Source organism: Heterodontus francisci, chromosome 1 (genome assembly GCF_036365525.1).
Source record: "Heterodontus francisci isolate sHetFra1 chromosome 1, sHetFra1.hap1, whole genome shotgun sequence".
Lineage (NCBI taxonomy): Eukaryota > Metazoa > Chordata > Chondrichthyes > Heterodontiformes > Heterodontidae > Heterodontus > Heterodontus francisci.
This window is the reverse complement of record NC_090371.1, coordinates 49,186,079-49,201,801: the sequence shown is the minus strand read 5'-3', so window position 1 is coordinate 49,201,801 and position 15,723 is coordinate 49,186,079. Positions and strand designations below refer to the sequence as shown.

Here is a 15,723-nt window from a genome sequence, read left to right as displayed (position 1 = left end):
AGTGCTACATAATAGGCTTGCCAGCAAAGTTGAAGGCCGTGGAATTAAAGGGACAGTGACAGCATGGAAGTGAAATTGTTGAGTGACAGAAAACAGAGTAGTGGTGAAGAGTTGCCTTTTTTTTTTTTTTTTTTAGAGTGGAGGAAGGTATAGAGTGGTGTTCCCCAGGGGCTGGACCACTCTTTTACTTCATATATAGATCTTTGGCCGCCTTGCCTCGAGAGACAATGGGTAAGTGCCTAGAGGTGGTCAGTGGTTTGTGGAGCAGCGCCTGGAGTGGCTATAAGGCCAATTCTAGAGTGACAGAGTCTTCCACAGGCGCTGCAGATAAAATTGGTTGTTGTGGCTGTGACACAGTTGGCTCTCCCCTTGCACTTCTGTCTTTTTTCCTGCCAACTGCTCAGTCTCTTCGACTCGCCACTTTAGCACTGCTTTTATGACTGTCCGCCAGCTCTAGTGATCACTGGCAACTGATTCCCATGACTTGTGGTCAATGTCACAGGACTTCATGTCGCGCTTGCAGACATCTTTAAAACGGCGACATGGACAGCCGGTTAGTCTGATACCAGTGACGAGCTCGCTATACAATGCGTCCTTGGGGATCCAGCCATCTTCCATTCGGCTCACATGGCCAAACCATCTCAAGCGCCGCTGGCTCAGTAGGGTGTATATGCTGGGGATGTTGGCCGCCTCGAGGACTCCTGCATTGGAGATACGGCCCTGCCACCTGATGCCAAGGATTCTCTGGAGGCAGTGAAGATGGAATGAATTCAGACGTCACTTTTGGCTGACATACATTGTCCAGGCCTCGCTGCCGTAGAGCAAGGTACTGAGGACACTGGCTTGAAACACTCGGACTTTTGTGTTCCGTGTCAGTGCGCCATTTTCCCACACCCTCTTGGCCAGTCTGGACATAGCAGTGGAAGCCTTTCCCATGCGCTTGTTGATTTCTGCATCAAGAGACAGGTTACTGGTGATAGTTGAGCCTAGGTAGGTGAACACCTGAACCACTTCCAGAGCGTAGTCACCGATATTGATGGATAGATGACGTCCTGTCCCATGGTGTTCGTTTTCTTGAGGCTGATGGTTAGGCCAAATTTGTTGCAGGCAGCCGCAATCCTGTCGATGAGTCTCTGCAGACCCTCTTCTGTGTGGGATGTTAATGTAGCATCGTCAGCAAAGAGGAGTTCCCTAATGAGGACTTTCCGTACTTTGGTCTTCGCTCTAAGGCAGGCAAAGTTTTATTTTTATTATTTATTTAGAGATACAGCACTGAAACAGGCACTTCGGCCCACCGAGTCTGTGCCGACCAACAACCACCCATTTATACTAACCCTACAGTGATCCCATATTCCCTACGTCCTCCCTACACTGGGGGCAATTTACAACGGACAATTTACCTATCACCTGCAAGTCTTTGGATGTGGGAGGAAACCAGAGCACCCGGCGAAAACCCACGCAGACACAGGGAGAACTTGCAAACTCCGCACAGGCAGTACCCAGAATCGAACCCGGGTCCCTGGAGCTGTGAGGCTGCGGTGCTAACCACTGCGCCACTGTGCCGCCCATTAAGTTGAACAACTTGCCATCTGATCTTGTGTGGAGGAAAATTCCTTCTTCTGAAGACTTGAACACATGTGAGAGCAGCAGTGAGAAGAAGATCCCAAACAGTGTAGGTGCGAGAACACAGCCCTGTTTCACGCCACTCAGGATAGGAAAGGGGTCTGATGAGGCACCGCTGTTCTGAGTTGTGCCTTTCATATTATCATGGAATGAGGTGATGATACTTAGTAGCTAGTAGTCTGAAGAGACCACGTCTGCTGACGAGGTCAAAGGCTTTGGTGAGATCTATGAAAGCAACGTAGAGAGGCATCTGTTGTTAACGGCATTTCTCCTGTAGCCAGCGAAGGGAGAACAGCATGTCAATGGTGGATCTCTCTGCTCGAAAGCCACACTGTGCCTCAGGGTAGACACGCTCAGCCAGCTTCTGGAGTCTGTTTAAAATGACTCGAGCGAAGACTTTCCCCACTATGCTGAGGGAGATTCCACGGTAGTTGTTGCAGTCACTGCAGTCACCCTTGTTCTTATAGAGAGTGATGATATTGGCATCGTGCATGTCCTGTGGTACTGCTGCCTCATCCCATCACAGGCAAAGCAGTTCATGGAGTGCTGAGAGTATAGCTCCTTTCCAGGGGCTTTTCCACTGGCTAAAGAATCAATGGCATCACTGAGCTTCGATTTTGTTGCCTGTTCGCCCAGCTCATCCATGATTGGCAGACACCTGGGCTGTGTTGAGGGCGGTATCAGCGACAACATTTTCCCTGGAGTACAGTTCTAGGTAGTGCTCCACCCAGCGGTCCATTTGCTTGCATTGGTCAATGATCGTTTCCCCTGATTTAGACTTGAGGGGGGCGAGCTTCTTGATGGTTGGCCCAAAAGCTCTCTTAATGCCATCATACATTCCTCTGATGTTTCCAGTGTCGGAGGCCAGCTGAATACGACTGCATAGGTGTTGACAGTAGTCATTTGCACAGCGCCTGGCTGTTCTTTGTGCAGCGCTTTTGGCTACTTTAAGTGCTACGGATGTTAACTTGCTGGGGGCTTTCTTGTAGTTCAACAGTGCAATGCGCTTAGCAGCAATGACAGGTTCCAGCTCTTCATAGTGGGATTGAAACCAACCTGCATTCTGCTCTCATGTTTGCCAAAGTCATAGATGGCATCTGTGATGTGGGCCCACTTCGTCTCTGCATCCCCTGCAGGAGTGTTTTGAAGGGCTTTTTCAAGTGAATTTAGAAACCTACGTAACAGTTGTGGATAAGAAATTCTGTTAGTGTTGATGTGCGAGCAGCCTTTCTGCTTGGAGTGATGTAGCTTCTTTGGTTTGAGTCTAACTTTGCTCCACACCAGGGAGTGATCGGTGTCGCCGTCCGCACTGTGGAAGCTGCGTGTGATTTGGACACTGTTTATAGAGGCTTGCCTTGTGATGACGAGGTCCAGCTGGTGCCAACGACGTGATCTTGGATGTCTCCATGAAACCTGGTGACAGGATTTAGTATGAAAGAACGAGTTGGTGATGCAGAGGTTGTGATAGGTACACAACTCCAGCAGTCTCTGTCCATTCTCATTCATCCTTCCAATGCCATAGTGCCCAAGGCAGGAGGGCCATGATTCATGGTCAGCCCTAACCCTTGCGTTAAAGTCCCCTAGCAGAAACAAATGTTCGGTATTAGGAATGCTACTAATATTATGGAGTTCCTCATAGAACTGTTCTTTAACCTCAGGTGGGGAGCAGAGTGTTGGAGCATAGATGCTGAGTAGGTGTACTGGGCCAGAGGCGGTGAGCAGTCGGATGGACAGTATGCATTCCGAGCCATTTGAAGGTGGCTCTATCATGCTGAGCAAAAGATTTCTGATGACGAAGCCCACTCCGTGCTGTCTTGGTTCTTCAGGATCCCTACCCTGCCAGTCGAAGGTGTAGTCTTGCTCTCTTAGAGATCCATTCGCAGGGAGGTGTATCTCCTGAAGTGCTGCAATGTCCACATTCAGTCTACTGAGCTCATTGTTAATGATGGCGGTCTTCCGAGAGTCGGTGATTTGTGTAAGGTCTTCCGACAGGCCAGGACACACAGTTCTGATGTTGCAGCTTGCAAAACGAAGGGATGGTACCTTTCCTTTTTTTGTCATGCTGTTTGTTGCGGTGTCACAGTCCACTTGTTGGGCAATGACCCTGAGCTCCTAAGCACCCATTGAAGCAGGTGGACTGTGGCGGGACAGAACCATTCTGACCAGGGGCTGCCCAGTTTGAGGCGGGTGGTAGCTGTCCAGTGAGATACAATGACTTGTCCCACCGACAAAGGCAACCCATGGCGCCCAATCTCTACGCCAATTGAGCTGGATTTATGACCTGTAACTGCTGCCTTCTGTGTTGTTTTAGTCGCTGTGAGGCGACCGTGGAGTGACCTCTCCATGGCTCATGCCTGGGCGGAATGTATGGTGGTTATGAGTTGCCCAAGCATCAAAACCCCCCTCTCGGCCTTCCTAGTGGGGTCCAAAGGAGTGCAGAGCATGACGTTTGGCACTAGTATGGCTGTAGGAATTGCTGGAAACGTGCCAAAGGTGACACGTGACCGCCTTAGGGGTCCCACTCCGGATTTTCTCTTCGGGTTTACTCCCTTAGCTTTGGTCTCTCCTGAGATGCCCACAAGGCAGTGGGGCTGTTAGTTCCTATCCCAGAGCAGGGGCCCTAACAAGTAATCTGTGCAATATCATGGAGGGAGGGGGGAAGGTGGTGCGAGGGGGGGAGGGGGTGCGGGGGTCATGCTGTGGCTGGCCACAATGTGGAGCTTCTTCTCCGGGGATCTGATCCAGGATTTTCCGTACGAGACCAGTGAGGGGGGCAGGGGATGGATGGCCAAGGCCTCGCTGGATCTTTGGCATGCGCTCATCTTCGCCCCAGTTCGGGCACTGTGGCTCCGGCATTAAACGAGCAGCAGGAGTTTGAGCTCTCTGCGCGCATCCCTTTTGTTAGGTCGGCCATCATCATCATCTATCACGATCAAAATAAGATACACTTAATTTGATAGAAATTGCAGCGCTTTCCAGGGGAACTAAAATGGTTGGTATGAGAAATGGAAAAATGTCACACAAGTGCAGTAAGCTTTCAGAGTGGAGAGAGCCTTCTCTGCCCTTAAATGTGATTCTTCTCACCTGGCAGTGCTTATTGCTGGTCCTCCAGGTGTATGTGTATGTAGATATGTGTATGTATGTATATATATATTTATTAATGACCTAGACTTGGTTGTACAAGGCACAATTTTAAAATTTACAGGTGACACAAAATTTGGAAGTATTGTGAACTGTGAGGATAATGATGGACTTCAAGAGGACATCGGCTGGTGGTGGGATGGGCGGACATGTGTCAGATGAAATTCTGATGCAGCAAAGTGTGAAGTGATGTATTTTGGTAGGAGGAATGAGGAGAGCCAATATAAACTAAACGGTGCAGTTCTAAAGGGGGTGCAGGCGCAGAGACCTGGGGGTCTATGTGCATTGAAGGTAACAAGGCAGGTTGCGAAACTGGTTAAAAATGCATACAGGATCTTGGGCTTTATAAGTAGAGACATAGAGTACAAAAGCAAGGAAGTTGTGATAAACTTTTATAAAACACTGGTTTGACCTCAACTGTGTCCATTTCTGGGCACCACACTTTAGGAAGGATGTGAAGTCTTTAGGGAGGGTGCAAGAATGGTCCATGGATGAGGGATTTCAGTTACTTGGATAGATTGGAGAAATTGGGGTCCTTCTCCTTAGAGAAGGTTGAGAACATGTTTGATAGAAACATTCAAAATCAAGAGAATTCTAGATGAGTAAGTAAGTTCGAGAGAAACTGTTCCCATTGGTGGAAGGGTCAAGATTGAGAGGTCACCAATTTAAGTTGATTCGCAAAAGAACCAACCACAGCATGAAGAAAAAAAAGTTTTATGCAGTGAATGTTTAGAATCTGGAATGCACTGCCTGTGAGTGTGGTGGAGACAGATTCAATCATGGCTTTCAAAAGGAATTGGATAAGCACCTGAAAAAAAAAAAATTTGCAGGGCTACGGGAAATGGTGGGGGAGTGGCAAGAACTGAATTTCTGTTGTAGAGAGCCAGCAATGACATGATGGACTGAATGGCCTCCTCCTGTGCTGTAACCGTTCTATGATTGTGTGAGCACAGCAGGCAGGAGCAACTTATGTTCTCTTCTGTTGCAACTTTTTGTTTTGGTGTTTAGTGCTGCCTCATGTCCCTCCACCCCTATTCAAATCCAAACTTTCAATAATGTAAGTCACATGGAAAATGCACCCAAAAGCAGATGACCTACTATATAATCTGATATGTGCCTTTGCCTAATAGGTGACTTCAAATAGGGAGTATAATGTGGTCACCTACTTGATTAGGCTATCTCCATGACTGAGGCTGACTGGGTAATTCGAAGGTGATGCAGGCATGGATTAGATCTTGCTTAATTTTTGCCATGGCTGACCACCATGTAACAATAGAAAAATTTTAAATTTTATGCATTTGGATGCTATGAAAGCCAGAAAGCGCAGAATCAGTGAGGGAGATGGTGAGGAATAGGAAACAGACCGCAGACTTTTGGATGAGCTGAAGCTCCTGGAAGTTGGAGAATGGGTGGCCAGCCAAAGGAGTGTTAGAAAAGCTGGGACTGGAGGAAACAAACATGGGATGAAATTCCAGCAGCAGATGAGCTGAGGCAGGTGATTCTATGGAGGTGGAAATCGGCAGTCTTAGTGATGCAGAGGATATAGGGTTAGATGCTCCTCCAGGGACTGTTAAGGATGCTGAGATTTTGTGCAGCCTGTTTCATCCTGATAAGGTGGCTGGGAGGAGGAAGAAATCGGTGGTGAGGGCATGGAATTTGTGGCCGGGATGAAGAATATTGCTTCAGTTTAGGTGGATCAAATTGCAGCTCATCCAGGAAAGGATGTTTGATAAGCAGTCTGTTCGGGCTAAGGCAGTGGATGGGTCAAGAGAGTTAGAGCTGGGTGATGTAAGTGGAGGTTTGAAAGCTATGGAGGGTGATGTCGCCAAGGGGCAGCATTTAGATGGTTAAGGGGTGGGGAGCAAGGATTGCTTTTTGAGGGAACCCCAGAGGTAACAGTTCGAGCATGAGAAAGAGAAACAATTGCTGGGTGCTGTGACAGTGATCAGATAGGAATGGAACTAAGCGAGTGTAATCACACAGAACTGAACAGTGAAAAAAAGATGCTGGCAGAGTGTGCTGTGGTTGACTAGGTCAGAGGCAGCTGAGAGGAGAAAGAATGATCTGCATCACAATCACCAAGGATGTCATTTCTGATTTTGGTTCAGTGAAGTAGCAGGGGCATAGGGAATAGGAGCAGCAGTAGACCATATGGTGCCTCGAGCCTGTTCTGCCATTCAATACAATCACGGCTGATCTTCTGCCTTAACTGAGTGAGACCAGCGGTGTTTAAAAAGTGCAGCGGCAACGGGAAAGAAGGAGACTGAGTGAGACCAGCGGTGTTTTAAAAAGAGCAGCGACAGCGGGAAAGGAGGAGACTGAGTGAGACCAGTGGTGTTTAAAAAGAGCAGCGATAGCGGGAAAGGAGGAGACTGAGTGAGACCAGCGGTGTTTAAAAAGAGCAGCGACAGTGCGCCTGAGTTTTGACAGGGGAGGCCAACAGTGACATCACAGGAGAGCTGCAAGGTGATTGGTTGGTGATTAGCAGCTGTTAGAATATCTTAAAAAAAATAAGGGGTAAGTTTTTTGCTGTTGAAAATAAAACCTCTTTAGTTGAGTACTACTAAAGTGTTTTATTTTTTAAGAATTTTAGATTGAAGTAGGTAGAACAAGGCCCCTAGTATAATTAGTATTTTTTAATTCAGGGAGTAACTAATTAACCTAAGGGTAAGTCATGGCAGGAGAGCTCAGCCCCGTGATATTCTCCTCCTGCGCTATGCGGGAAATCAGGGACACTGGAAGTGTCCCTGATGATCATGTGTGCAGGAAGTGTATCCATCTGCAGCTACTGACTACCCGCATTACGGAGCTGGACCTGCAGGTGAATTCACTGTGGAGCATCCGCGATGCTGAGGACGTCGTGGATAGCATGTTTAATGAGGTGGTCCCACCGCAGGTAATGGCTGCACAGGCAGAAAAGAGATGGGTGACCACCAGACAGAGTAGTAGGCGCAGGCAGGTAGTGCTGGAGTCCCCTGTGGCCACCCCCCTCTCAAACAGATATACTGCTTTGGATACTGTTGGGGGGGATGACCTCCCAGGGGAAAGCAGCAACAGCCAAGTTCATGGCACCACGGAGGGCTCTGCTGCACAGCAGGGGAGGAAAAGGGTTGGAAGAGCTATAGTGAAAGGGGATTCTATCGTAAGGGGTCCAGATGAGACTCCAGGTTGGTATGTTGCCTCCCTGGTGCTAGGGTCAAGGATGTCTCAGAATGGCTGCAGGACATTCTGAAAAGGGAGGGTGAGCAGCCAGAGATCGTGGTCCATATTGGTACTAACGACATAGGCAGGAAAAGAGATGAGGTCCTGCAAAGTGAATATAGGGAGTTAGGCAGAAGGTTAAAAAGCAGGACCTCGAGGATTGTAATCTCGGGATTACTCCCTGTGCCACGTACTAGTGAGGGTGGGAATAGGAGGATTAGGCAAATGAATGTGTGGCTGAAGAGCTGGTGGAGGCGGGAGGGTTTCAGCTACTTGGATCATTTGGGATCTCTTCTGGTGGAGAGGTGACCTGTACAAGAAGGACGGGTTGCATCTAAACTGGAGGGGGACCAATATCCTTGTGGGGAGGTTTGCTAGCACTACTCGGGAGGGTTTAAACTAGTCTTGCAGGGGGTGGGACCCAAAGTAGTAGTCTCTCTGATGAGATAGTTGAGGCAAATGTAGAGGTTAAAGCAAGTAAGTCCAGTAGGCAGGCCGGGCAGGTGCAGGACAGGGAGCGTGGAAGATCTGGTAGGCTAAACTGCATTTACTTTAATGCAAGAAGCCTTACAGGTAAGGCAGATGAACTCAGAGCATGGATCGGTACATGGGATTGTGATATTATTGCTATTACGGAAACGTGGTTGAGGGATGGGCAGGACTGGCAGCTCAATGTTCCGGGGTACCGATCTTTTCGGCGTGACAGAGGTGGAGGTAAGAGAGGGGGGGGGTTACACTATTGATTAGGGAGGACATTACGGCAGTATTTAGAGAGGAATGTTCCTGTTAGATGGAAGGGCAAGGCTGACAAGTTTAGGGAACGTTGGTTGACGAGGGATATTGAGGGTCTGGTCAGGACAAAGAAGGAGGCATATGTCAGGTATAGGCAGCTGGGATTGAGCGAGTCCCTCGAGGAGTATAGGGGATGGTAGGACTACACTTAAGAAGAAAATTAGGAGGGCAAAAAGGGGCCATGAGATTTCCCTGGCAGATTAGGTAAAGGAGAATCCTAAAAGGTTCTATAAGCATACTAAGAGTAAAAGGGTAGCCAGGGAGAGAGTAGGTCCCCTTAAGGATCAGTGTGGCAATCTATGTGTGGAGCTACAGGAAATGGGCGAGGTCTTAAATGAATATTTCTCATCCGTATTTCCCGTGGAGGAGGTCATGGAAGCTAGTGAGTTCAAGGGAGAGAACAGCGATATCCTGGAGCATATCAACATTACAAAGGAGGAGGTGTTGGAGGTTTTGAAGCGCATTATGGTGGATAAATCCCCAGGGCCTGACCAGGTGTATCTTAGGATGCTATGGGAAGCAAGGGAGGAGATTGCTGGGACCCTGGCAGAGATTTTTGTATCAACGTTAGCCACGGGTGAGGTGCTGGAAGACTGGAGGATAGCTAATGTGCCTTTATTTAAGAAGGGCAGCAGGGATACGCCAGGGAACTACAGGCCGGTGAGCCTTACATCAGTGGTGGGAAAGTTATTGGAAGGGATTCTGAGAGACAGGATTTATATGCATTTGGAAAGGCATGGTCTGATTAGGGATAGTCAGCATGGCTTTGTGCGTGGGAAATCATGTCTCACGAATTTGATTGAGTTTTTTGAGGAGGTGAACCAAGAAGATTGACGAGGGCAGGGCGATGGACGTTGTCTACATGGACTTTAGCTACATGGACTTTAGCAAGGCCTTTGACATGGTCCCGCATGGTAGGCTGGTCCGGAAGGTTCGTAAACATGGGATCCAGGGTGAGCTAGCAAATTGGATACAAAATTGGCTTGGTGATAGGAGGTAGAGGGTGGTGGTGGAGGGTTGTTTTTCAGATTGGAGGCCGATGACCAGTGGTGTGCCGCAGGGATCGGTGCTAGGCCCTCTGTTGTTCGTCGTATATATTAATGACTTGGATGTGAACGTAAGGGGCATGATTAGTAAGTTTGCAGACGACACCAAAATTGGTGGTATAGTGGACAGTGAAGCAGGTTGTCTAAAGTTACAACAGGATATAGATAAACTGGGAAAGTGGGCAAGGGATTGGCAAATGGAATTTAATGGAGACAAGTGCGAAGTGATGCATTTTGGGAAGTTAAACCAGGGCAGGACATTTTCAGTGAATGGCAGGGCCCAGGGGAGTGTTGTTGAGCAGAGAGACTTTGGGGTGCAAGTACATAGTTCCCTGAAATTGGCAACACAGATAGACAGGGTGGTGAAGAAGGCGTATGGCATGCTTGCCTTCTTTGGCCGAGGCATTGAGTAGAAGAGTTGGGACGTCATGTTACAGTTGTAGATAACGTTGGTTAGGCCGCACTTGGAGTACTTTTGCCGCACTACAGGAAAGGTGTGATTAAGCTAGAGAGGGTGCAGAAAAGATTCACAAGGATGTTGCCTTGTTTGGCGGGCTTGAGTTATAAAGAGAGATTGGATAGGCTGGGTCTGTTTTCCCTGGAGCAAAGGAGGCTGAGAGGGGACATGATAGAGGTATATAAAATTATGAGAGGCATAGATAGGGTAGATAGCCAGAGTCTGTTTCCCATGGTAGGGTTGACTAAAACTAGAGAGCATAGATTTAAGGTGAGAGGGAGGAGGTTTAAAGGGGTAAATTTTTCTCTCAAAGAATAGTGGGTATCTGGAATGAGCTGCCAGAGGAGGTGGTGGAGGCAGGAATAGTAGCAACATTTAAGAGACATCTGGACAGGTACTTGAATGAGCAAGGCATAGAGGGATATGGAATTAATGCAGGCAGATGGGATTAGTATAGATAGGCATTATGGTCTGCATGGATGCGTTGGGCCGAAGGGCCTGTTTCTATGCTGTACGACTCTATGACTCTATCACACTTACCCACATTATACTCCATCTGCCACCTCGTTGCCCACTCACTTAACCTGTCTATATCTCTTTGCAGCCTACATTTCCATCTAACTTTGTATGGTCAGCAAACATAGATGTATTACTCTCTGTCTCTTCGTCAAAGTTGTTAATAGTCATTTGGTAGTACAGAACTTGAGTATTGCTGGAAATGGAGACATTTTGTTGAAGCTTTTGTCTTGCATTCATCAAGACAATTCACAAGAATACCAATGTAAGGGCAAGTAACAAATTCATACTGTATGAGAAGAGAGTGCTGATTGGTTGGCAAGTGGACTCTGGTAGAGGCATTGCCATGGCAAATGCACCAGTTTCTGGTTACTGACAGTTAACTGCCAAGCTTTGTTTGAAATTTAAACCAGGCCATTTGACTCTGATTGGTCAAGGCATTGCCCTAAGGAATGAACCAGCAAATGGCTGTCACTTATTTTGTTTAGCTGAAACAGGCGCAATGTGTGTCCATATTCTTTGTACCCAACCAGGCAGTGCTTACAAAACTCAACATTAGATATGACTTCGCAATTGGACAAAATTTCATAAATAATCCTCAGTGTGCTCAGAATTTACCCAATCAAGCGTAGCCAGCTCTCCCCTTGTACCTGCTTAATTGGCTTTAAGTTTAAGATTATTGTTTGGGGCTGGTGTATTTTGCTTTCAAACTTAATATGGAATTCACTTGCATTATGATCACTTTTTCTCAGAGGATCTTTCACTTTGAGATTGCTATTTAAAGCTGCCTCGTTGCACAATACTAGATTTAAAATAGCTTTATCCCTAGTTGGTTCCACAATGTAGTATTCCAGGAAACTGTCACGAAAGCATGCTACAAACTCATCGTCCCTTCCATATGAAGTGTATAGTCCCCCATGATTAATACATTGCCTTTGTTACAAGTTCCAGTTATTTCTTGCTTAATGCTTTGTCCAACGGTATGCTCTCACTACCAATGTGTCATCTTTTACTATCAGGGCAGTTCCTCCTCCTTTTCCATTCTCTCCTGTCTTTTCGAAATGTTGTGTACCCTGGAATATTTATTTCTCAACCTTGTCACCCTGTAACCGTATCTCTGTAATGGTGATAAGATATAAACAGTTCATCTCTATTTGGGCCGCTAGTCCATCTATCTTATTACGAAAGCTTCATGCCTTCAGATAAAGGGCCTTTAATTTTTTTTTTGCTCATGTTCTTTGCATGGACATTATTCGCTGACGTGCTATTACTGTTAAACTCTCTGTTGCTTCCTGTCCCGCTCTGCTTGTCTTTACCCAAATTGCTGCACTACTCTATTGCCTTGATTTTGCTCTTTAGATTTCTAAATCTTCCTTCACCTGACCCCTCCCTCCCCTTTTTAGTTTAAAGCCCTATCCAGAGCATAGTTATATGATTCGCCAGGATACTGATCCCAGCCCGGTTTATATGGAGCTCATCCCAACGGAACAGCTTCCTGTTTCCCCAATACTGGTGCCAGTGCTCCATGAGTTGGAACCCCTTCTCACACCAGTCTTCGAGACACTTGTTTAATTTTCTAATCTGCTTGACCCACTGCCAATTGCTGAAAGCTCAGATAACAATCCTTGATTATTACCTTTGAGGTTCTGCATTTTAATTTGGATCCCAACTCCTAAAACACTTTCAGCAGAACACATCATTCTTAGTTCTACCTATGACTTTGGTTCCTACGTGGACAGCAACAACTGGATCCCCTTCCTCCTCCATTGGATCAGAATACAAGTAATGAAATGCAAAATTTAAACACTTGTTAAAATAATGCTTTGCCAATGATGTGAAAAATTAAATACAGAATATGTTAATTGTTATACATAATTATTTTCTGCAGTAGAAATACTGAAAGTATCCTCATTACTCTATTCCAACATAATTTTCATGAAATCTTTGTGGTTATCTCTAGTTGCATGCCATTGCTCCAACTAAAAAAAAAACTCTTCTTTTGGAAGCTGGTAAAATGAATTTGTATTATCTCAGTGATAGCCTATTAAATGCAGTATTTGCCAGTTGATATAAGAAAAATGCCCAAATTCAATTTTTAATCTTTTAGTAATGCATTTAGTTCATCTTTCGTAGCCTTTCTCCATTTTTCTCAGGTTATTTTTCTTTATTACGCTTTCTCCTTCACCTTCTCTCTTGCCCCACGAAAAAAAATGCAATTCAGGTGTTTGGAATGAGGATTTATTCACTCTAAATCCATTCTAGGGCGAAAACTAAGCAAACTACTGCTATTAATAGCACATACAAAATTGAAAATTGTCATAGAACAAAGTGAAATTTGTAGATGTCTTTACAATTGGTTAATGGTTGGATTTGAACTTGAAGTCACATCGACTTATTTGAGAGATTCTGCATTTCCTTTTCCCTCCAGTTTGTTGCTCATTTAAGGTGAGGGTTGTTAGAGTGAAGAATTTTTCCTTCCAATTTTCTCCCCTAAACTCCGAAATGCATTGACTATTTGCTGGGATAATGTTCAATGAGTATTGATCCGCCTTCAATACCTCACTCAAGTAGCCACTGTTGATGTATGCGCTTTGGTGGCGAGTGGCAGTGCGCCGTTTGACTGTGGGGGGTCATCACAACTAAGCCTAACCTTGTCTATCACATGCACACTTCCAGCAGGGATCATTTTATAGTTAACGGAAGCAAGAAGATTGCTTTTTTTTCCCCTCTTCCCTAACCTGAGACCAGTTGTAGTATGCACTAGAGTTGGGTTGTGGCTGCCCAAACTTATTTCACAGTATTCTAACATGTGATGCTTTATTCCACTAGACTGGGCTGGATTTGGATCCAAATCTGAGGGATGAAAGGCCAATTCTTTAGCCTGCAGTGTGTTACAACCTCAGTAGAGACCGCCAACTTTAAAACAAGAGAAATGAACTTTCCAGTGACTGATCAAAGAATCGCACGACAAGATTTCACGTTTTAAGACTTTTACTATAACAACTAAACTAAAAATCAGCATTAACAAGATAGTACTTAGTAGATAGATAATACACTAAATTACAGATAAAGATATTTCCCATTAACTTATTAACACACTCAAACCCCACACCACATTTATACGTTACACAGTATTCCCAACGAGAAAGGTATCCTTGTAGTTAAAAGTCCCAAACTCGTCCCAGCTGCAATGGGTTGGATCTTCCAGTGTCCTTCAAAGTCAACATCCTCTTCGCTTACGTCTGAGCACATTATACGGGACTTCCATTAATCAGGCAATCTCTGGTAACCCTGTTGGGCATTTCTCCTCCGCAAACCTCGAGCCTTCGAAAGGGGTTCAAACCTTAGCAGCATTATGCTGCATCATTGATCTGAGAGCAGCTGTTTCCCCAGAAGCATTCATGGCACGGACTCTGTCTCTCTGGCTTGAATTTTACGGCCCCCCAACGAGCAGGCTGGTGGCAAGGAGGTGGGAGGTGTTGGTGGGAGCTGAAAAATTGAGTGGGAGGCGGGGATGCTGTTCCCGAAGCCTTTCCGCCTCTGCTGCAATTTTATGAGAAATGGCCCACCCGCCCAGGCTAATCGTGGCCCTTAAGTGGCCAATTAACCGCCACTTAAGGGTCTTCTATATTGCCTGTGGCGGGTGGGCGGCAAAGGCCCCAAGAGCACTGCCAGGTAAAACCTGGCGGCTGCCTTGTGGACAGGGGGTGGGGGGGCGCCCTCCTGACTGGGCACCCTGTGCCCCATGGAGAGCCACCCCGAAGCCTCAACCACCCCAACGCACAACACATCCCACCCCCAGCCAAACTGACCCCCGTTGCCTCGCCAGGGCCCGGCCGATTGTCCCCGGCAAGGCCTCAAAAACTCATCATCTGTCCAGGGCCATCCTTCCTCTTCTTGCTCTTTCCTTTCCCAGTGGCACTGCTGGGACTGAGTTGGCTGGCAGCTCCATTAGGCGGGACATCATGCCTCAAGGAGGTGGAAGTCCCGCCCAAAGCCAGTTAAGGGCCTGGGGAGTGAAAAATCCCAGCGTGGCTCCCCAGGCACAGCGGAAGCGGGCTCGCCAGCATCTTTTCAGCCGGTGGGTGAGCCCTTCCACTCAACATTTAAATTCTGGCCTTTCTCTCCCTGTCTCTGCCTGTCTCTCTCTCTCCGCCTGTCTTTTTCTCTCTCTCCCTCTCTCTCTCGGCCCGTTCCTCTCTCTCTCTCTCTCTCGGCCCGTTCCTCTCTCTCTCTCTCTCTCGGCCCGTTCCCCCCTCTCTCTCTCTCTCTCTCTCTCTCGGCCCGTTCCTCTCTCTCTCTCTCTCTCTCGGCCCGTTCCCTCTCTCTCTCTCTCTCTCTCTCTCTCTCTCTCTCGGCCCGTTCCTCCCTCTCTCTCTCTCTCTCGGCCCGTTTTTTTCTCTCTCTCTCTCTCGGCCCGTTTTTTTCTCTCTCTCTCGGCCCGTTCCTCTCTCTCTCTCTCTCTCTCTCTCTCTCGGCCCGTTCCTTCCTCTCTCTCTCTCTCTCTCTCTCTCTCTCTCTCTCGGCCCGTTCCTTTCTCTCTCTCGGCCCGTTTCCCTCTCTCTCTCTCTCTCGGCCCGTTCCTCCCTCTCTCTCTCTCTCTCTCTCTCTCGGCCTGTTTCTCTCTCTCTCTCGGCCTGTTTCTCTCTCTCTCTCTCTCTCGGCCTGTTTCTCTCTCTCTCTCTCGGCCTGTTTCTCTCTCTCTCTCTCGGCCTGTTTCTCTCTCTCTCTCTCGGCCTGTTTCTCTCTCTCTCTCTCGGCCTGTTCCTCTCTCTCTCTCGGCCCGTTCCTCTCTCTCTCTCTCGGCCCGTTCCTCTCTCTCTCTCTCGGCCCGTTCCTCTCTCTCTCTCTCTCTCTCTCGGCCCGTTCCTCTCTCTCTCTCTCGGCCTGTTTCTCTCTCTCTCTCTCGGCCTGTTTCTCTCTCTCTCTCTCGGCCTGTTCCTCTCT

General features: G+C 47.3%; 2 protein-coding genes across 4 annotated transcripts in view; one reads left to right on the top strand and one right to left on the bottom strand.

Moving 5' to 3' along the window:
• dym (dymeclin) overlaps nucleotides 1–15,723 on the top strand; it is a 712,143-nt gene that overhangs the window by 388,015 nt on the left and 308,405 nt on the right. The gene's annotated exons all lie outside the window — the stretch shown is intronic.
• LOC137361977 (octapeptide-repeat protein T2-like) lies at nucleotides 14,176–15,699 on the bottom strand (the record flags this gene model as incomplete). Its single annotated transcript, XM_068026600.1, has 3 exons — nucleotides 14,176–14,319; nucleotides 15,100–15,297; nucleotides 15,442–15,699. Coding segments are annotated over 3 exons (600 nt in total), but the record flags the coding sequence as incomplete, so codon positions are not given.